This window comes from Antedon mediterranea, chromosome 2 (assembly GCF_964355755.1).
Source record: "Antedon mediterranea chromosome 2, ecAntMedi1.1, whole genome shotgun sequence".
Lineage (NCBI taxonomy): Eukaryota > Metazoa > Echinodermata > Crinoidea > Comatulida > Antedonidae > Antedon > Antedon mediterranea.
This window is the reverse complement of record NC_092671.1, coordinates 10,258,072-10,280,954: the sequence shown is the minus strand read 5'-3', so window position 1 is coordinate 10,280,954 and position 22,883 is coordinate 10,258,072. Positions and strand designations below refer to the sequence as shown.

The 22,883-nt window shown below is 30.1% G+C and overlaps 1 protein-coding gene across 1 annotated transcript in view; it reads left to right on the top strand.

Moving 5' to 3' along the window:
* Positions 1–22,883, top strand: part of LOC140040358 (ETS translocation variant 1-like) — a 43,980-nt gene that overhangs the window by 4,006 nt on the left and 17,091 nt on the right. Inside the window, exons 3-5 of the mRNA XM_072086234.1 lie at positions 521–632; positions 7,837–7,884; positions 18,239–18,292. Coding sequence (XP_071942335.1) covers positions 521–632; positions 7,837–7,884; positions 18,239–18,292 — 214 coding nt within the window. The remainder of the gene's footprint in view (positions 1–520; positions 633–7,836; positions 7,885–18,238; positions 18,293–22,883) is intronic.

Below are 22,883 nucleotides of genomic sequence, written 5' to 3'. Positions count from 1 at the left end.
CAAAGACATTTAAAATATTTAAATTGGTTAAATCATTAAATTCTTTATGTTGCTTCACCTATTTCTGTATGTTGCTCATCTTTTATTTTTTGAGTTGATACTTACAGTACCTTGATATTGCAGGTGTGCTGAAATAATAAAAAATAGACCTTAGTGTTAAAGGTAATTCTGTCGTAGCTATAGGGCTAAATTTACACTAAGATTGTACAGTATCATCTCTCTTAAAAAAACAAAATTGTTTAAAAAAAATGTTTATTAATATATTTATCCATAATACAATACTCCTCTCATAAGATAGGATACTGTAAATTTACACCCCCACCCCCCCCCCCCCCCCCCCCCCCCCCACCCCTAACACCACCCCCCTCTCCCCAACTCCATACCTCTATTATCGTCACTTCTTTCCTTAATACTATTTACTATCTCAAGTAGAGAAATTAACCTTTGTAAAGTATACGATTTTCAATGTGGAAAATATTACCGAAACTTTAATGTTTGGTTTTTATTCTTGTATTTTTAGATTGTACCTGATGTGGATAGCAGTTTAAGTGACAGAGATCTCTGCTTTGGACAATGCAAGTTTGAAAGTGGTTACAAAAAACTCTTCAAAGAAGACTTCTGTGATTCAGCTGGTAAGTTTAGTCGAGTTGATAACTGATGGTTGAAGAGTTTATTTGACCCACCTTCTAATGCAGTTTTGTTATTTATATCTACATTCAATTGACGTCATACCATACATTTCTAAAGCGAATTTATTATTATATGATCACAATGGTCCCATGGTTTCCCTGTAGCATTAAAGGTGTACTGTACATGTTCAGTAATTAATGTCAAATGACGTTCTATTTTTGTATTACCAAAAACACATATTCATGCAAACATTTACTTTTTATTGTTTTTATAAATAATACAACAATAAAAACAATTCAAAATTTTGTCTTGAGAGTCAATAGAGTGGTATTGGATTGACAACCTATTAATGACACATTACCCTAATTAAATTCAAACAATTAATTACCTTTCAGAGAGTATCTGATAACAAGACTTATCTTGCATTATTTCTTTTTCAAGGAAATTCCTTTCCTATGTCTTTATAAGACTATTTAAAGGGAATTTCCAACTACCGGTACTCGTCATATACTGTAAATAAAATAAGGTGATTATAGTTTGATAAAGACAGGTTAAAAATCACCTTTTACAAACTTGCTTTTGTTAGTTTTCAAAAGAAAGGAAATGAAAGATTATAGCTTCTTTTCTGTCTTACATCACGCTTGGTTACACAGCTTGAACACTTTTTAACTCTGCCACCAACTTTATTGTTTTGCGAACAAAATGGCTCATTTATGGGTTTATTGTTAAGACATGCACAGAAAGAAAAATTGTATGGATAATATCTAAATATAAAGTTTGTTTACTTTCCAGATGAGTTCAGATTGAAAACTTCAAAGAGATTAATATTAAGTAAAGTATTAGTGATATAATTGGGGCTTAATCTGCCCACTTCTGTAATTTATCTGAACATTTTAAAATTACAAAACTGTAACCCACAATATTAATTGCATCCATATATTAAATAACCTGGCAGAAGTTTCTAATGAATAGCCATAGATACTAATGAATCAAATTATAGACACACAGCATTACCTAATTACGAACCATCTTTTCAAACAGTATCATATTTAACTTATTATAGAAATGCCATCACAGTATGATATTCCAACATTTGCTCACTTCATCAAGCGAGCAATGTTTTCAAAACACTGTTGGTAAAACTTTTCTGAATATAACTGTACTGTACAATTCACTGGTACAATACTTTATGAATTTTTGATAGTTACTGTACTAATATCAGATCAAAGGAAAAATTATTTAAATCTATTTTGTGCCTAGCTTTACCTGGATAAGGATAGCAAAGTTATACATAGACTAATAACAGAAACTGCCATCATTCAGAAACATAATGGACACAATTAACAAAAATCTATAACCCTGCATTTAAACTTACATGGCTCGCTTCAGGATTGAGTCCAAATTTAATTGTTTTCCCAAGCCATTGCACATACAGTACTGCAGTTCACTTCATTTAATGTCATCCCAACTAAATTTTTATCAAGTACAGAACATTATTTATTTTAGTTTTTAAAATGTTTAACTGTTGGTGAATCACAAACGGTACCGATACAAAGTAAAGGAAAACTTGGATTATTAAAACATCAAGGTGTCTAAACAAGTATTCAATTTCATAAATTATCAGTTAGTTTTAAGGTCTATAAAAAGGTTTTACTCGGTCTGTGTTTCTCTTGCAATTAAATAATGACGACAACGGTGATATTACTAACTGAATGTCACGTATACAGTTAAAATTACTTCATTTCCCTTGAACATTTCTTAATTCTTCTTGTCCAATAAACTTAGCTATGTCATCTTTACAAGGTGTATATTTTACAATACAATAACACCCTGATTTGTATAATATAGTTTTAATTTTTTTAATTTACAAATAATTATTCTTTTAAATTTTAATTGCATATTGAAACTTTATCCTAAAGTTGCAATCAATATTTAATAACTCTGTAATGTTATGTTTTATGTTTCTTTTATCAGAAAATTAACAATAATTATTTTAGATATTCCTGGGAATTGAAATGTAATTACTATTTTTTTGTCATTTATATTGTATATCTAATCATTTTACCAGATTATTTAATACAACTATTTATGGTACAGTACATTTAGAGTCATTAATATGAAATCAGAATAGGATGGAAGCCTTTTTGAAAAAGAAACATGAACAATACTACTGTAATATCATGATGAAACAAATTGAAGGTGTCAATCAGGCTTCATTGTTGAATTACATACAGTAACGTATGTTTTTAGTGTCCAGTGGTCAAGCGGTTAAGACAGGGCTCTGCAAACTGTAGTTGTGATATTGGCACAAGTTGAAGGCTCTCCTCAGTCACAGTTTAGATGGTAGTACAGTAGAACAAGTCTAAAGTTTTGTTCATCTTTTAGTGGGTTTACTGTACCCCAGCCAGCGTGTTCTGGTACATCTTGTCAGAAGAGTGTGACATGTGAGCCTTACAATGACAAGATATGAATTAACATCCTCTCGCGGATACATCTGATAGAATTGCTAAACAATGAATTTTAACTTAATGCCTCCGATTAGAGATTTGTTAAATTTACAGTAGAGTAAGATAATATGTTACAGAAAGACCGATTCATTTCAGATGAGTTCAGATTAAAAACTTGAAACAAATCAATATTAAGTAAATGTAACCTAACCAACCAACTTTCATTTGTACCTTGTTAAAATGACAATAAATAGTACTGTATAATATCGTACTATTAGCCTAATCAACCCATTCCTTTTATTAACAATATACTAGTATGCTCATACTAAATATGAATATAGTTCTGAACATGCATAAAGTAAATATGTTGACCAATGTTATAACATTAACAAACTTCAGTAAATAGCTGTAGGAAACCGAACTTTAAATTATCCTTAATGATTTTTCAATCATTCTATAAAACATCTGGCACTGTCAACAAAAACTGGAATGACAATTACCCCTTGCCCACAAGTAATAATTTAAAAGACAATTAATTATAAAGTACACAGCAGAAACACCTCCTTGGGGATACCATATTCAGAGTACACCGCTGTTAAAGGGAAACTTTCCATGAAATAAACATGAATGTCGACAATACTACAGAAGACACCCACTATTAAAAAAGCATTTTTTTGGTGGTCCTGAAGGTGGCCCCTTAATCGGTGTTTTACTGTATGTAATATTCTTTCATGGTGTCCAACCATTATCAATTTACTGATTACCACACTGTATGCGTTACTTTAATTTGTATAACAATAGCTAACTCAACAATTCTATACAGTACGATGTACAGTAAATATTGATTGAACTTTATGTGTTATAGAATAATACATGGTAGTTTAGCATATTTGATAGTTTTATAGACATATATGGAAATTCTATGTTATCTTGGAATAAACTGATCACAAAAATACTTAATAAATAGATAGAAAGACATTGAAGAATTTATCAAATCAAGTATACAAAGTTCTTTGATTATTTGATGTACAATACTGTACAGTAATAATACTGTACATTTGGTGTTCTTTTCGATATACAACAGGGATGTACAGTATGTAAAAATCTTAAGTTAATAATAAGGTTAAGATATCTAACAAGATTACCACGACATGGAGATCATAAGAAAAGGGTCGATTCTACTTAAAAACTAAAGCTGGATCCAATAGTGTACACTGACTCCACCCAGAATATACTGTACAGTAAATACCCACCAGTGTTTTCAAGTTATATTCTACTAAAAACATTTTTTTTTTCATTAAAAGATTATGAAAATAAAATGAGGGAAGTATCTCATATTCATAAACTCTATATATGATAGGATTTACTGTTAATATGTTTATAATATAGAGTGCTAATTAATAACTTAGTTCTTCCATTTTTAATAATTTTGTTGTAGTTAGAAATGAAATTTCATCCTGTTCGGAAGACTAGGAAATGAAAATGTTCCTGACTATGTCGTGGGTACTTTCAATATAAAGTTTTGACATTTCTGAAAATGGACATTTTAAGTCAATGTTTCCCCTTTGTGCACAATGAAAAGCTTTTCTTTTTAACTTTTATCAAAGGCAGTGTTAATGATGGGTACTTAAGTTTGCCATTTGAACTCTTTTTTTTCAATGTGTTAAGAACTCTTACTAAGCTCAAGGACACTTTTACTGCCATTGTCAAGTTTAACTCATAAAATTTCTAGCAATTTAATATTTAGAAATACTTAAATAGTTCAATTCATTGGAAGAAATGCTCATTACGTATGTTGCTATTTAAAGTGTCTGTCTTAACTGTCACCTGTTGGTCCTCCGCTCGAAGCAGATTGGCTGTCATGAATTTTCATTCTTTCCTCAGATGCGCCTTTCTCACACACTTCTCATAGCTCATTTTTGTCCATTCCTTTATGTTGGTTGTCCATGTAAAACGTGGCCTACAGTACCTCTGCCTCTTTTCCCGTCTATTTTACCATCTAGTATTTTCCTTTGAAGACTTTCCTTCCTTACAGTATATGAGATGACCAAAAAATTCTAGCTTTCATTTCTTGATGGTATAAACTAGACATCTATTAGCTCCCACTCTTCTCAACACCTCTGCATTACTAACTCTATCTTTCCATGTGATCTTCATTATGCCCCTGTATACCCACATTTCAAATGCTTCAATCCGGTTTATAATATTTATGTTTAAAGTCCACGTTTCTGCTGCACATAATAACGTGGACTATACGTAGAATTGTGCTAACTTTCTTCTTGTGCTTACTTTTTTATGTTTCTGGTAGTAGCACCTCTTTTAAACCTTCAAAATCCGCGTGAGCAATTTCAATCCGTCTGCGCACTTCCTTCTCACATTTACCATCTTCTGTTACTTAAGGGAACTAAAATCGATAGATCTATTTAAGAAAGGCCTTAAACTTACTTGTTTCCTAGGCATTAAAATGCGAAGCGCCTTGATCAATTTGGAAAGGCGCTATACAAATTATATTATATTTTTTATATGTTATATGTGTCCCAGGTAAACCATGCTTGACACTTGATTTAACTGCTTGCCATTAAGTTGTATATGGACATTGGTGTTTTTTAATTCTCTTTATGGATAATCATCACTTTGGTTTTAGTGATGTTCATCTTCATTTCATATCTGTCTTAACTAAGCACACAGTATCAGTAGTTGGCTATTACAAACTAGAAATCTAGAGTCCATATTTGTAACTAAATAGAAAGTTTGCTGCGGTATACAAAACTATTTTTCATTTATTTTTTTTATTTTATTTATTTTTTTTTATTTTTTATAGTTTGTTACAGACTTTTACTGTATTTATAATTGTTTAATAAACTTACTCAAAACTAGGTTTCATATTTAATATTTCAACTTTGGTGTTAAAATTGAATTGTTTCTTCAAAATCTACAACATATAACATGCGTTGCTATACTTTATCTTTTAAACTTGTTGGTATTACAAGTTCTGGCCCAGATTGAGTAATTTAATACTTCCACAAGCAAGCCAATAAATCACACAAGAAATGCCTGCAAGCTTACAAAACATTCTCAAACAAGTCCCTAGGGTCAAAGTTCAGGTGACCTCAATTTCCTAAAGTTGACCTGCTGCCTGATTCGTTGATGTATACTGGCTTTTCATATCCTATTTCAGTCCCATACAGTTGCCTATAGAAAACGAGAAGCTATTGGCTATGTGCCAATATAAAAAATGCACTGGTGGTAGTGATTTTAAGAATCAACCATTATCCATTGAAATAGTTCAATCCAATATTATTTCATTACTTGTTGAATGTTGGAAAAGTGAAACTTACTACAATTTAAACCGTCATTTATTACGAGCAATTATGGTTTTAAAAAAAAATACTATAGAATTTACAATTTAAAACTATAATTTTACTGAACTTTTTATGGCAAGACTTACAGATTCGATGTTTTTTATGATTATCTGTGTGCCCAACTTTGAAAGTGGAAATCTGTGTTTGTACTTGATATGATTTCTCTTCCTAAGTTCTTGTTAAGTTTTCTCTTACTAAGGTCTTGGTAAGATTTCAACCTATTGCAGAATTACTAGCTTAAAAACATTGAATGACATGTGTTTAAAATAAATTTAAGTGCATAATTAAAAAGTATAGCCTATAGTTATAGTAAAAAAAATTAAAATGACAATATAGACTACTTCTTTGGTTGGACAACATAAAAGTTCAAAAACTTATAAAAACATAAAAATCATGATTGACTGATGGTATACTCATGAGAATGCGGTAATATTTTGTCACACCATATTATAATCATCGTTTCTTAGCCAATGGTTTTTCAGTTTGCCCTATTGCGAATCATGAAGTTGTTAGTTTAGTCATTTGACTATATTCCCCTCTGGCTGAATATATCAAAGTTCATATTTTGTTATTTTCTTTTCACTCTAAATATTTATGTTTCAAAATTCAGGTTAAAAAATGTCAATCTGAAATCGTAATCAGTAGAAGAAGAGTCTGCTATAATAAATATGTTTTAATTGAACATTTTAAGCTCATTAATGGATCGGGTATGATGTTTTATTTGTTAATTACAGCAAACGTTGCTGGCGGTTTGCCAGCCTATATTTCAACTATTTCAAATAACAGGATAACAACAATATCCAATTTTGTTTCTTTTAACCAGCTTCCTATAATCTTAAATGTTCTTATTCATGGCTGACATAACACTACTGTATTTCATAACCCAATAAAATACAGAAAAATGTTTTATGTAATTTTGAACTGTTGGGCCAACAGTACTGTAGTATTGTGTTATAAAAGCTTATTGACAATGATTAAACTATGTTTCAGGAATTTTATCATAAAAGAGTTTATTAATTCTTAAATTTTGTTTCTAGTTTGTGCTTTAACTTACCTAGAAAAGGCCGCTAATAGCCTATTTATTCAAAGAGTGAGATATAATCCTATATATTTTCAGTATTTTGCCTTTGGATTTATTTATACACTATAGCCTCACAATAATTGAAAAAAAATCATGAAAATAAAGCTAATTGGATACTGTGTATTAAATCAATCCTGAAGCATAAGGGACAAGGGACTACACATAATTAAGTTTACTTTGCCTCTAACTATAAGTCAGAAATTCATAAAAATTATTTATTCATTTATTAATTTTTCATAATAATATAGTTTTCTAAATCTTTGCTAATAAATCTAAAAAATAATCAAATTTTCCTTTTTTTTTTGTTTTTTTCTAGAGTTATTTCAAGACCTTGACCAATTACAAGATGAATGGTTTCCAGATGGTATGTACCATTTATCACTACAGGGGTGTTTTGTTTTTGAGTTTAATAAAATATAATCAAAACTTATTAGAAGTAATGATGGACCAGAAATTTGAAAATCATATCGCTTACCTAGGATGTGGGGAGGGGTAAGTTACTATGGGATGGGATGATTGTGGTCAGGTTGCGGTACTGTCAGGTTGTGGTACTGTTAGGTTGTGGTACTGTTAGGTTGCGGTACTGTCAGGTTGTGGTACTGTTAGGTTGTTGTAAAGCGTAGGCCTATATGCAACAGTAGGCCTATATATAATTGTGGAGTCCTGCTGTATATAGTTTTTATAGAATTGACGTTTACACTTTAATTTGTACATTGTATTATAAAGGTAAATGTCATGCTTTCTATGGGTTTTTATCATTTTATTTTTACAGTCATTTAAAGCTATAAATGTCACTTAATTTAATGTTTACCACAGAAGAGCTATCTTTTATATTATCCATTAATAAATGAAACACCTTGAGTTTTTGATTTTTATCATCTTTCTTTCAATCAATTATTATCCTTCTCCTACATATCAATGTAACAGTCGTTTTATGGTCGACTATTCAAATATATAAATGAAGTGTTTAATAGTCCAAAGGTCAGTCTGATACATGTTATAATGAGGTGATTTTGGCTGATGTTTCTGAATTTAAGTATAAACCCAGCCTAGCCACTAAATTGTGGTTATGGATAATTGCCTTTCCATATTTGGTCATGTTGATTTTCAACGATTTGATTGGACACATTGGTAGCATGTTTACTTTGCAATAAGTAATTCATTCACAATAGGTTTGCTTTGCGAACAATGGCCATTCAGGTAATTTTGCTAACTTTCAAAACTATCACAATGGACATTTGTACTTGAATTGAACTGCCAGAAGTATTTTATTGATCCTTTTTGCTAACTGTCAATAAGTTTTAAAAATTGTTTGAAATTTATAACAGCAGCAACACAAATTAAGATTGTGAAAGATAATATTATTTTCAAAAGTATATGAAAATGTGATCTATTCGCACATTTACCTGACCAGTAAAACATTTGATGCAATGAGTGTTTTTAAAACACATTGATATTTCAGACTCTTCTGATTGACGTTGCTCAAATAAAACTGAAATATAATTTATATAAAAATAAATTCTGATGCAATATGTACTTCAGTGGTATATACTAGATATTTAGAATAGCGATGCTGACTGATTGTAAGAATACGCTCACCTCAGATCACCATGCCAGTTCTGAGATTAAAATTCTGATCCAAATGACATTTTCATACTTGAAATGGGATTATTTACATACAGTATTTGAATTCTTAAAAAATCAATAGAAATTGGGCTTTCTTGATTAGAAAATTAACTCCTCATACAAAAACCTCATTAATTGTCGTACTAAATCTTTAAAATACCTAAAATAAGTATATTCAATGCCTATAGTATCTTAACTGGATAAACCAACATAGGCCTTTCATCTTGAAAATTAATGGTTACTTTACTGACCACTGCCTGCTTAGTAAAACTAACCATGCTGACTAAAAAGTCCACAATCGAACGTGCGTGTAAAAACATGACCTTCACCAATTCGTCAATCATAGTTTTAATTTCAGAGTTCAATTTTGGTAAAAACATAGTAAAACTGTCTATGGTGAGAGAACAACAGTAAAATTTACCAATGGTTAAAATTCATTGATCATTTCATTAGGTTGAGGTGACTAATGGAATGATAATAACCTTGAAAACATTAGATATTTAATGTACAATATAATCCAACCAATTATAAATGGATTTTATACATTCTTATCATTATGTTTACACAATAATGTATAATTATTACATAGTTTAACGCAATTATTATTATTATTATATATAGCTGTTTGGTTTTTTTGTTGTAATATTTTTAGTTACAATTACTTTATGAGTGTAATTGTCATTGTGTATCCTACAGCTAATAGGCTTACATTCCTTACACATTTAATAATTGTTATGGTATTGTTAGTAAACCTACAGTACACTAAATAAAATTGAGTCATTTTATACATGAAGTTATCTAATGTTTTGATTACACTGGACTTAATTTGTAGCAGTCCAAAGCCTATTATTTTGTATGGAATCCCTTCTAAGTTCTGGTTGTTTTACCTGAAGATTTCTCAAAAAGTTATCTAATGTCTTGATCTCACTGGACTGGACTCTAACAATCCAAAGCCTATTATTTTGTATGGAATCCCTTCTGGTTGTTTTACCTGATAATTTCTCGAAAGTTATCTAATGTCTTGATCGCACTGGACTGGACTCTAACAATCCAAAGCCTATTATTTGGTATGGAATCCCTTCTGGTTGTTTTACCTGATAATTTCTCAAAAGTTATCTAATGTCTTAATCGCACTGGACTGGACTCTAACAATCCAAAGCCTATTATTTGGTATGGAATCCCTTCTGGTTTTTTTACATGAAGATTTCTCAAAAGTTATGCCTTGATCGCACTGAACTGGACTGTAGCAATCCATAGCCTATTATTTTGTTGTCAAATTAGTTTCGTAATCACCTAATGGGAAAGTTATATCATTTTTACTTATAATTAAAACAATTTTGTATTATTGAAAAAATGGAAAAGTTTAGGAATTAATTATGACAAGATTATAACACTAGAAGTCAATCAACTTAAAATCTTACTAAACATGATGAAAAATGCAAATTTTCAGTATTATACAATAATTATGTAATCCTTTTTATATACTTTTCACTGTGACTTGTATATGTACTGTATTTAATCATAATTTGAGCAAAGATTATCAAAGCCTCTTTATTATTATATATTACTCCATACAAAATCTTGAATTTTTAATCTGATTTTGGCTTTTTTGGATTAATTAAATTTAAATCATTATGAATATTTTTACTTAAAGTTAAATGTAGTTTTGTATATTCATAGATTTCTAAATTAAAATTTGGCAGTGTAACATATAGACATACGCATTTAATGGTATAGCAAAAAATTCAATCAAAAACTATGTTTCTTAATCCAGATTGATCAGGAATTATGGCTAAGCCTAATCATTTTAAGGAAAATGTTCGGCCGTGTTTTTCTGTTAATCTGGACCAAGCAGAACCGGACCGCTACTGAATTATCAATTTTAGTTTTCTCTTAAATTTACACATGGTATTTACATTTCTACATTTTCTTGGTACCTTGGAGATACCAATTCATTTTATTTACTTTTAAATTTTTTTTTTATCAAGACCAAACGCAACACAATTTGCCACTTAAAAAGGTATGAAACAGAAAACAGATACGATAAATGCCTTATGAAGCAAACTTAAATAAAAATATGTTAAATAGTAAAAATTAGCCTATTGAGCATAATTGTTTAAAAAAAGTATACAATGAGTGTTTAATAAAGGATAAGTACTGTACGTTATTATTATTCAGGAATAATTGTAGAAACCCATTTTAGCGCCTTAAATCTACTACAGAATCATATCATTTTGTTTGAGGATAGTTTATCTTGATATATCCGTTAGGAAGCCTTTACTTTCCTTAACCGCAACCTTTGAATGGTTATCCTGTTTCTGGTTTCCTCTTTTAAAGTTCATTCAGGAATTGTAGTTCAAAAAGCAATATCTTCTACACTGGTACATTACAACATTTTTTCGAAAAGCTTTTTATCGTTTGTTATATTAATATTTTAAAGGTGAATTGAAATACTCTGAACCAGATTATGCAGTAAATATGATAAATAATAAAATATGAAACATTGAAGATTTAAAAAGTCTGCGTGAGTGTGATAAGCCAACAGTGATTGACGTTCAGACTTTTTCTTTTGCTTGATATGCCAATGCCCTCTATTAAACTTCAAAACTATATACAAATGATAGATTGATAGTTGAAAGCTACAAAAAGAAATCACAAATTTTAAAAGGTTTCTTGTTTCCAAGGTTTTATTTTGATGCAGGAAATATCCAACTTCTAAGTTCTAAAGTTTTTTTTAAACCACAGAAATAGTATTTACAGAACACGTGTGCACCTGCAAAATATATCCTTATTTATTATTAGTAACTGCAGTTTGCTGTTTAATCTGCACTTTAGGGACAAGCCTATTGTTAAGCTCTGTCTACACTATCAAACTAGTTTGTCAAGAAAAGTGTGATGTGCCTAAATATGGTAGTGAAATGCTCAAATATGGTAGTGATATGACATCATTATGTCCATATACATGGACACATCACATTTTGTTGTCACATAAAGTTTGATAGTGTAGACAGAGCTTTACATTAAAACACTTCATACAGTAATCGCACAGAACACTTATATATTACTATTTACTGTAGTCATTACTTAATTTGTATACTTTTATTATGTTGTAGATCATAGGTTAGATTTTTTACTATCATATTGGGATTGATAACTGCTGCTGTTACCACTATGTCTATGTTTGTGTTCATGTAACCATGGAATCAAGTCAGCATCAGGTCCCATGATCTCTGAGGAACATCTAATGAACTCTGATTAGTTTATTTATAGACTCTTACATACAGTATTGTATTGATGATACTTCAGGTTTACTATTTAAACCATGATTTATTTTATTAATTATTATAATAACTATAACAATAATCATAATAACAATAATTACAATAATTAAAAATAATAACAACTAACTACAGTAGTAATGACTAAAATGTATGTGTTTAAATTTTAAATGTAAATATGTATAATTATGTTTGTATGATGTATGTTTAAGTGGATATTAGCCCTTTATGGCATTTGCAGCAATAAAGAATTGAATTGAATTGATTATGACCAAAAACTCCCTCCTCTGCTGGCATTTATGTGAGATTACACCATTCTTTTCTCTCTTTAGCTTATAAAATACCAACAGTAACTTACTAAAGAAAATATATGTACTTTACACTTTCTGATAACACGTGTGATCATAATTCTATAGACCTAATTATTTGCCCATATATAGTAGGGATATGCACAAATATGGTAGTACCATGACATCATCATGTCCATGGGCACATCACATTTCTTTGTCACATAAAGTTGGATAGTGTAGACAGAGCTTAAGGTATGATTAATATTCAGTACTGTATTGATAGTAATAGATAGTACTATTAAAACAAATAGCAGATAATGAAATAGCTAGTTATGCAGTAAAGTATTGCATCATAATCAATTGTATCAAAATCTTTGTTTTATCTGTCAACAGTGGCCATACATTACAGGAAGTTATTGATAAGAGAATCTGATAACATGTGTATATTATCACAGAATATGAATACTTACTTTTACTACTATCAGTATTTATTATTATTTAATTATTGATAGAAATTCTAAACTGTCCTACAATCATAAATAAAATGTGTAAAGAAAACTGTATTCCAAGCAAGATTTTAACTCATACACTTCTACTTTAATTTTTGGTGCTTAAATATTTTCTTTTCGTAATGTATTCCACTCGTCGGAGAGAGAGAGAGAGAGGCTATTGTTGGTTTGTCCAGGTAAGCTCACACTACCAACACCACTGTTGATTTGTGTAATTCACAAAGACTATAGGGTCTAAAATATTGACAATTGTCAATTTTAGGAATAAAATTTAAAGGAAAAAAAACATTTTTAGTGGAATGTCAAACTTATTTCCGTTTTGAATAACTAACAAGTACTAATACCAAATTTCTTTAGGATAGACTTTGGCCTACTTAACAAAACAAGACAAACAAATGCAACAATGGCCAGATAATAGATTGCTTCCTCTTTGCCATCTCATGAATAATTCATCAGTTTGCGGACAAACAATCTGTTGATTGTGATAACATGGTTGTTGATGGTGTAGACTCGGTGGTGACAAATATGAGGAAACCATTCACTACCAAACCATGCACCACTGCATAGGTACAATTGATGATTAAATGCATTACTGCTCAAAAATACAGAGAAGGTTGAATGTAAAAGCATCTTTTGGAATTTCATCTCATCTACCTGAACGATTGACACCATACCTCAAATTGTAATATGCTATTGATATGTCAGAATAAATATTTTGTTAGAAACTTGGTATTCTGTGTTATACTTTCTATTCTAAAAAGTGTTACAACTCTTCGTTTTGTTATAATCTTTGATTTCCTTTCAAAATTTATAAACTTTAAAAAAGATAGGACATTTTTATTTGGAAACACACACACAAGTGACACACTTTGTAAGAGATATTATAGTTTCCAAAAAAATGAATATTCAAAATTCTCCTTTTGTCATTGCCTCCCCTCCCCTCCAATTATTTATATATATATATAACATCATTCATCATTTGTAACATTATATTTTTTTATAATATAATAATAAATTACACAATAAATGAATGAAGACAGTTTTCTTAGCAATTCTTAAAACACTATTTAGGATATCACACATGTTGCCATATTTAATTATTAAAACATAAATTTAAATCATCAACAGTTTGCGAAAATGATGAAAACAAAAGCAGTTTTTCTGTATGCATTAAATCATTTATTAATTGAATTTGACATATTTGATGCAGATAATTTGATACTAAATGATGAAAGTAATAGATTTTGTAAGGTATAGTAAATTGTCAATGCCATGTGATTTGGATAAGATTTAAGATTGTCAGTTTCATTGTTTTGCTCATCCTCCGGGGAGCATTTCAAATCGAATAAAAATATTGTAAAAATAATATACGTTGTAGGCTTGAAATGGATTTATATCCTAATGCGTCTAAAGTCTGTAAATTCCTTGGAATTTGATGGATTTAAGCAAGAAGATGAAGCATTTTTACTGGCAACTAATCCTAAAGATGTGATATATATTTTTATTGTTTTGAAGACTATGTTAGCATCTTTGTTTGACCTACATGTTGGATGTTTGTAATGCTTCTTAAAAGACGTATAACCGATTAAAGGGATTGAATTTAAACTCTCTACAAGCATTATAATTTATTCAGTTTAAAACTAAAAATACTGAGCAAAATATAAATAAGTATTAACCTTCTCTACGTTCATTTTCCTTGTACTGTTTAGATAGAATGATTTGTACTTGTTATCCATGTTTTAACCTATATGGCTTGCTGCCTTTTGCTTAGAAGCCATTCCATTTTAGTAAAGTTCATTTTTTCTGAATTATTCTAAACGGAAATATGGTTAAGAAAAGGAAAATTTCTATTTCAGTTGTTCACTGATGTGATGCGCAATAAAGATCTTTTAAAAAAAATTGTTTTTTAATGTGATTTTCACCTCGGCTAATTTTTATCTAAGTTCTAACAAGGATGCTGAGCTCTGGAGATCAAAGGGTTTATTTATGTCTGCGACATGGTCAGTTTCATGTCCTCTAAACAGGCACCACGCCAAATCAGTGCATAATATAGTACTGTTGGTATTTGTCGCAGCCAGACATAAGATCAAAGGACTGTTACGGGTTCCTATCTTGGCAAGGTGAGCTCAGCGTCAATGTTGTTACATTGCCTTGGTTCGACCACCAAAATTAATTTTCATTAGGCACACATCCACCGTTTCAGAGAAATTTGTTTAACTTCCTACTTTATTATTGTATATTTAAGGTCCACCACCAAGTTTTTGGTTAACTATATCCCTGTTAGATTTTTTTTATCTTTTTATCTTTTTTTGATTAATCCAGGTGAATGATTCTGGTAGTTGACCCTTCATAGTTCATGGCACTCCTTCTATTAAAGAAAGATACTCCAAAATCTTATATCCTCTTATCTTTGCATTTTGTAGATTCATTTTCTTATCAATCATAATCATTTTTTTTTTATTAATCTGGGTTTAGATATTCATTTTTTTAATCTTGAATATTTATATAACATTTAATCTGGGACTTTGTTCAAAAGCGAATATTGATATGGAGTTGTTTAGAACAAAGATTGCAACAGTATTGTTTTGTTGAAACGTACTATGTTAATTCTTTTGATCTAACTATTTTAGGGTTACAAAACTTGATTGCTTATTTACAACTGGTAAGAATAAAGATAAATTTGATTAAATATTCTGTGTAATTTTGAATTAATTTGATCATAATTGTCTTCAGGGATTAATAATTAATGAATGGAAGCTTGATATGGTAGATTGTCTTACATAATCATATAGTAATTTACAAAGTATTAAAATATTTGTTTTATCGTATCATCTCTAAAGCTCTTTCTACCGTATCAAACTTTATGTGGTGTGCCCACTTATGGACATGATGATGTCTTGGTCTGGCATAATTACACAATGTTCATATTCTCATTGTTTTTTTAATGGTACAAAATAATGTAGGAGTTTTTGAACCTTCAAGAAAAGTCTAGTTTTCAAAAAAAAAGTCCTGTATTACTATAGGACAGTTGACTGTACTTATTCCACTGCACTAAACCCACTACTTGTAGACAGTTAGTAATTCTATGCTTTGATGATACCAACATTTACAGTGATGTTAGCCACGAGAAATAAAGTGATTTTCGCGAGGGAACAATCTCTGTTCAAGCCACTGGGTTGGCCTCTCTGAATTAATTTGGTTTGTTTGTTTGTTTTATCTTTATACTGGGTGACCTCTTCAGTCAAAGACTGATCTCCCAGAGGGCCCAGTTGGTGATCAGTGGCTGTGATGTACTAATACACCGGGGTAACCCCCTACTCGTCTCGAAAGATGTACTAGGTTCTTTAAAGTGCATACGAGCAAGTTGTGTACACTGGACCTACGGTTTATAGTCCTTATCCGAGAAGACTCGTTCTACCACCAGAACCATGGAGTGAGTGAGCCTCGAACCCCTGCCGATGTTATGGCTACGTGATTACGGTTCCACTGTCTTAATCGCTCGGCCACTCACTCACTAGAATTAGGTAAATGGTAAAATGGTAACGCAAATGGTTTTGTAAGTTTTTTTTTGCAAGTACTCAAAGAATACGTATTGTTTACCATTGGAAAAGCTTTGGATAAGTTTAATTAAGAAACAGGTGGATGACAATCATTATAGTTAAATCTATTTCCTGTTTTTATTGATTATATTAAGAAAGTGTAGTTGTTTTGAAGTATACATGTGCCGTCGCATCGATTCAAAATTACAGTCTAATAAACAAATTTTCTTGTTTCCTCCTAAGAACAATATTCTTTGAGCAAACTCATTGGAGTTTAACACACTCCAAGACTTCCGCTTTTTCTTTTGTCTTCGTCAAATTGGTAATAATAAATCTATAAACATGATCGTTGGGTATTGATTAGTGTTGTATTGGCTGGTGGCTTCATACAGGTTCATTAACATAATTAGTTACGTCATTAACTTGGTGGTTATGATGGTTGGCTACCGATCACAGGGTGCTGGGTTCAAATCCTGACAGATATCGAAAGATGATGTAGGTCAAGGCTATCTTAAAATGGTATCCTTGAAAGAGGACAGTTATACAGTCCCGGACTAAACCTATACTATACTGTATATTTATGTAGAGATGGTGAATAAATTCAGATACATGGTTATCCTTGGAAATTTGCCTAAATATATAAAAACAAAACAAAGCTAATATTTTTATAATTTTGTATTAGGAATGTTTATTCACGTGAAAATGTTTTAATTGGATTTTAACAGAACTGTGTGTCAAAACAAAATGGATTCTGTTTTGGAAATTAATGTTTGAACAGAATTGGTGATGTCATAGTTATATTGTTGTTGATTGTATCGGGTGATGTCATGACGTTCTTAACCTATTGTGAAAGTTCATCCGAGTGAATATTAATTGTAACTGATATTATGATGAATTAATAATAATTATGTAATAGGTAGATAGACCTCCCTAGGCTATGAGTTTGCACAGTGTTTTTTGTGTAATTAGCTCAAAACTAAATTGTGTTAATGATTATTGTTAGCTAATTAGTGGTTAGAATGGTATTGTACAGATATTGCATTAATATATATGTATGGTTGGTAATTTTTAATGACATTAACATACTGTAACATGTTATACATATTGACTATACATTATATGTTAATTTCAAAGTGATAAAGATGTACACGGAAAATTAGCAACATATTCTGTATACAATATATATTAATAAAACGTTATAAACTACAGAGTAACCTTAATTAATAATTTTATTTCTAAATATAAGTATAACATTCTAAAATATTAAGTAACTTATTTAAAATCATGAACCATTTCTGCCACTGTTTGTCCCATTTGTTATATATAAACCAACTTTTTCTCATTTTTATGATTTATGATGTTTTTGTAACATGATATTCAATAATGTGTAAAATAGGCTTGTTATTCGAAAATGAATGTTTTGACTATATTTATTTATACAAAATTGTATAATGTTGCATTTGTTTTTTCTATTAGGTTTATACAGCGACCATGAAGCAGAACAGTTTGTACCAGATCAAGCCGATAACTGTAAGTATTTTATTTTTTTAATTTAAAAAGAGGGGAGGAGGTTGTGTGAATTCTCGACGTTTTCATTTTCATAAGCCAGAAAATATTGTAGATGTTATCCAGAAGGTAGATTTGAGGTAACTGGTGATGCCTAGTTTGAAATGAGAGAGAATGAGAATTTAAAACTATGCTATTTATCCAGATAAATAATAATAATTTATCTATTTTGTCAAATTCATCTTGTATTGTTAATAATTACTTTCAATAGATTATCTATGTTCATATATAATCATAATCATTCTTGATTCAATGGAAAAGCTGATAGAATAGACAGACCTGTTGAAGAAGGTGCATGCACACAAACGACAACAAAAAACAAATTAGCGAATACCTCCTAGAATGAGTGAATGATGTTAATGACATGACATGAAATATTTCTTGGATGTTAACTTTCTTAAATTTGCCCTTTCCCCAATACCCCAATAGCAGCGTCAACATGTCTAGTAGAAATCGCTTTCACATCCTGCTTGTAATATTATATAACTACTCTATTACTGTATTTATTATTTTTATTTTCTTATTATGACCTTTTATGCTTCCTAAATTCATAATATTACAGTGGTCTGATGGTAAACAACTTGCTTTGAAATCACAATTGCTGGGTTCAACTCGTATACAGATATTGATAGTAACAGCGACAGTATTTGATATGTTTGTGTTGTTTAAATGAACTTTAAAATCTGTACTAACTTATTCACTAATACAGAACTTATTAGAACTCTGTAATATAAAAAAACAGAGATTAAAGTAAAGTGCCTAAGAGTAAAAATTTATGAGCCAGCGTGCGGAAGTAATGTGTGTTTTGCACGTGTGTCCAATGTTCATAAAAACACATTCCACAGAAATCATTTAAAAAGTTTTGTTATTACGTGATGATTTTATGACTCATAATTTGCATAAAGTTTAATGTCATTTTCTAATCTTCTTTCTTTGTTTTTTCTTACTTCTTTGAAAATATATGCAACATTCAAAGTTACTTGAATACATTTTGCTTTTCTTTTCTACAAAGAATAAAATAATATAGTGTTCAGTTGTAATATTTTATGCAACAGCACAACTTTTCAAGAAATTGATGTGAAGAGTTTCGGCTCATCTAATAGTTACACACAAACAATACATTTTACTTAAGTAGAAATGTCATACCTATTTTTATTATGTAATATTAAATAAACTTTCTGAAGAATTTGTAAAACAACTGTTTTAACAGTTTTTTTTTTTAAACCAGCAAGAAACTATGTCAGTTGCCTGCACGAGGGAGTTCTTTAAACTCCAACGGAAGCACAGAAATGTTGGTGAATTATTACCCAACATATTGAACAATAAAAAGATTTAAACAAAAATTCCCTCTCTAATGGTTATATGAATACAATTGCCGTGGTAACACATCACAATCATGTTCGTTCACAATATTTCATCACCTCCCTCTTTGTTACAACCTGCAGGACTTCCAAGTTTAATTTTTTTTTTTTTTTTCGCCCTTGACTAAATTTATAACTTTACATATGGGACACAAACTATATGTAATTGTAACTTATTTGTTAGTAACTTTATATATGGGACAGTAAAAGCTATATGTAATTCAATGTCTCTTGTAATCTATAGGATAAACTTTGCCAAGTTCTAATAATTGGGATTCAGAATAAGTTTCTTCATCTTCATCACTTTTTTATCTTACTTTTTGTCACTTTGTTTCATTTAGTTTAGTTTTTATTTTAAATTTTTAAGAGTAGATGTCATAAAAATAATGATCTTGTACGTGAATTAATCATTCACGATGTCGTCATCCACGTTGATATAAGCCCTTGGATACTTCATAGCAACGGTAATTAATTAATATTAATTATTTATTTTAAGACTACATTATGTCTATTCATGTAAGTTCATTAAATGATATCATAAGTAGATTTAAGATGAACATACTTAGTCTGTTTTGATACAGTAAGAATTAAGTCAATGTTCCTAATTACAGTATATAGCATCCTATAAAACAAAACAGTAACATGGAAGTTAACTTATAAATGTTGAAATAAAGCTTTTATACTTAAACTAAACCCTATAAACTAAAGATGTTATAGCAGTACATTGCCTAATGTTCCGTTTTGGTCTATAGTACTGGAGTATATAACATTAATTGGTAACCACCAGGGGTGTGACTACCAGGGTCATCGCAAAAGGCATCGTGACATGAAACACTTAATGGACTCTGAAACTAAGATATTGTGTAAGATAGAAAATTTACAACAAGAGAATGGTTTGTTATTTATACTCTCAACAGGTTATTGTTAATCTAGTTCAACATAGAAATTAAAAGCCTTCATAAGAACAACGCATTTACTAAGAACATGCTTACTTATCTGTTAAGTTAGCTAATCTACATGCTTTGCCATAGACGTAAATATTGAACCATCAATAAGCCCTCAAGCTGATTGTGATTAATTTATAAGTATGTAGATGTTATGTATATTTAATTGTCACCACGCCATGCAAGACATTAACACTAATAAAACATTTATCTGAAAACACGTTTGTAGATGATTCCAGTGAATATATGTGATCCTATGCATATTGATTGTTTAATCTCATGAGTAAAACATGTTCAATTAGTTTACAAATGCATTCAAGTTAGTTATTACAAGTTAGTCTCTATTACCTGTTTAATTGTACACTTGTTTTGTATAATTGATAATGATAGGCATATAAAAAACATTTTGAAAATTGGTTAAAAATCTAAAAATAAATTAGCAATTGTAAAATTAAAAATTCTATATATAAAGAAATCTTTTATACTTCATAATCTCTTGGTTTTAGATATTTAGGCTTAATATTCATAAAAGAACAATATTTTGGCAAACATGGCATGTCAAAAAATGAAAGCGCATGCTATTGCTAAACCCTGCAAACCCCGCAAACCTCCAAAAAAACATAGCAAACCCCATCGAACCAACATAAAAGTGATTGAATATGTAGTGTACGACCCACTAGGTATATTCATGTAAAGAAGTATTAAATTTCTTTAAATTTTAAATTTAATTTTTTTATGCTAAACCCCGCAAACCTCTAAAAAACATAGCAAACCCCACCGAACCAACATAAAAGTGATTTATGTTTTTTTGGAGGTTTGCGGGGTTTAGCAATACCCGGTATATATACAATATAAAAGGAAAGTGGCATAAGTTTAATGCTAGTAAGTATTCTTGTAATAAGTTAAAGTTACTGAGATCAGTTAGTACATGTATCCACCAATGTTATGTAAAATTAAATCAATGATCAATATTGATGGTATTAAAGCAACACTTAATCTTTTTATGGCAGTTACAAATGAAAAGGATTATAATACCTGACCCTAAACGTGTTAAAGGTTGGCCTTACACTTCATAATTTCAATCAGGAGTCAACAGTGCTAAACATTGAGTTAAGTTTATCAAGTTACGATTATTATGATTAATATTATGCATGAAAGTCCTTGGAAATTGATATAGGCCCAGCTAGGGTAGAGTGCTTAAAATATTTTAATGACTTGTTAAAATTCATGCCAGATTTTTAAGAGTTTATCAATGCCGAAAGCATATTAGCGTAAGAAAAATTGAAATTATTTTCGACTGGGAAGATTTTACATGTTAAACGTTGAAAGGGAACAGATCTACTGTACTAATGATTTTAGCCGTTAACCAAACATTGCTATGATTAGTGTCCTTTTAGAAAAATGAGTGATAAGTTGTAAGGTTTTTTGCTCAAAGCCAATTAATTTCCATCTTGTTTCCCCCAATTTTCTTCTTGACTTTTGGTTATTTGTATAAAATGTTTAACTGTTATTAAATAATGTATACCTGTCAAGAATTTATATACCGGCAGGTATAAATGTATAAATATGATTCATAAATTCACTTAAAGTATTAGCCTAAAGGTATCTAGGTTTCTTGCTGACGGCCAACTCATTTCAATCTGGTTGCCCCCAATTTCTCTGTTGTTTTTTTAATGACTTAATTACATGTAATATAAATATTTGATACAATATTTAATATCTGATAGCCAACAGGCATGGTATACTTCCTTTTGTGTTACAGAAACATCGTTAAATAAGGTATGTAGAAAAATCAACTTCCGTTGTTCACTTAAAAAGTACAGACATTTCAACATTACTATATGCTTTAAGTATCCATAGGATATAGCTAGCTTAGGATATTGTGACGGATTGTGACTCAAAATTGATTAAAATTTGTATTCTTTTGAGTCAAAATGTGATTTTATAGAATTGATTGCGTATATCAATTTCTTAAGTGCTTTTATGTTTCTGAATGTAGTTACAGAAAACACTTGGTGAAATAGAATGGTTAATTGATTATACTTGGTGAATTCCCCAGTGTTGTTGGGATTTAAGGTTGTGATTTATGGAGTTTTAAAGCCAAAAATGAATTCAACACTTGAAATGATATTAAGTGATGCTTGTGAAGCGATAATTTATTGATTTTATTGCAAGAGTTATTGTATGGCTATCTGGGGAGTCGGTTACTTTAAGTTCTTTACTTACTAAAAGTATTTCACGACAAATCAC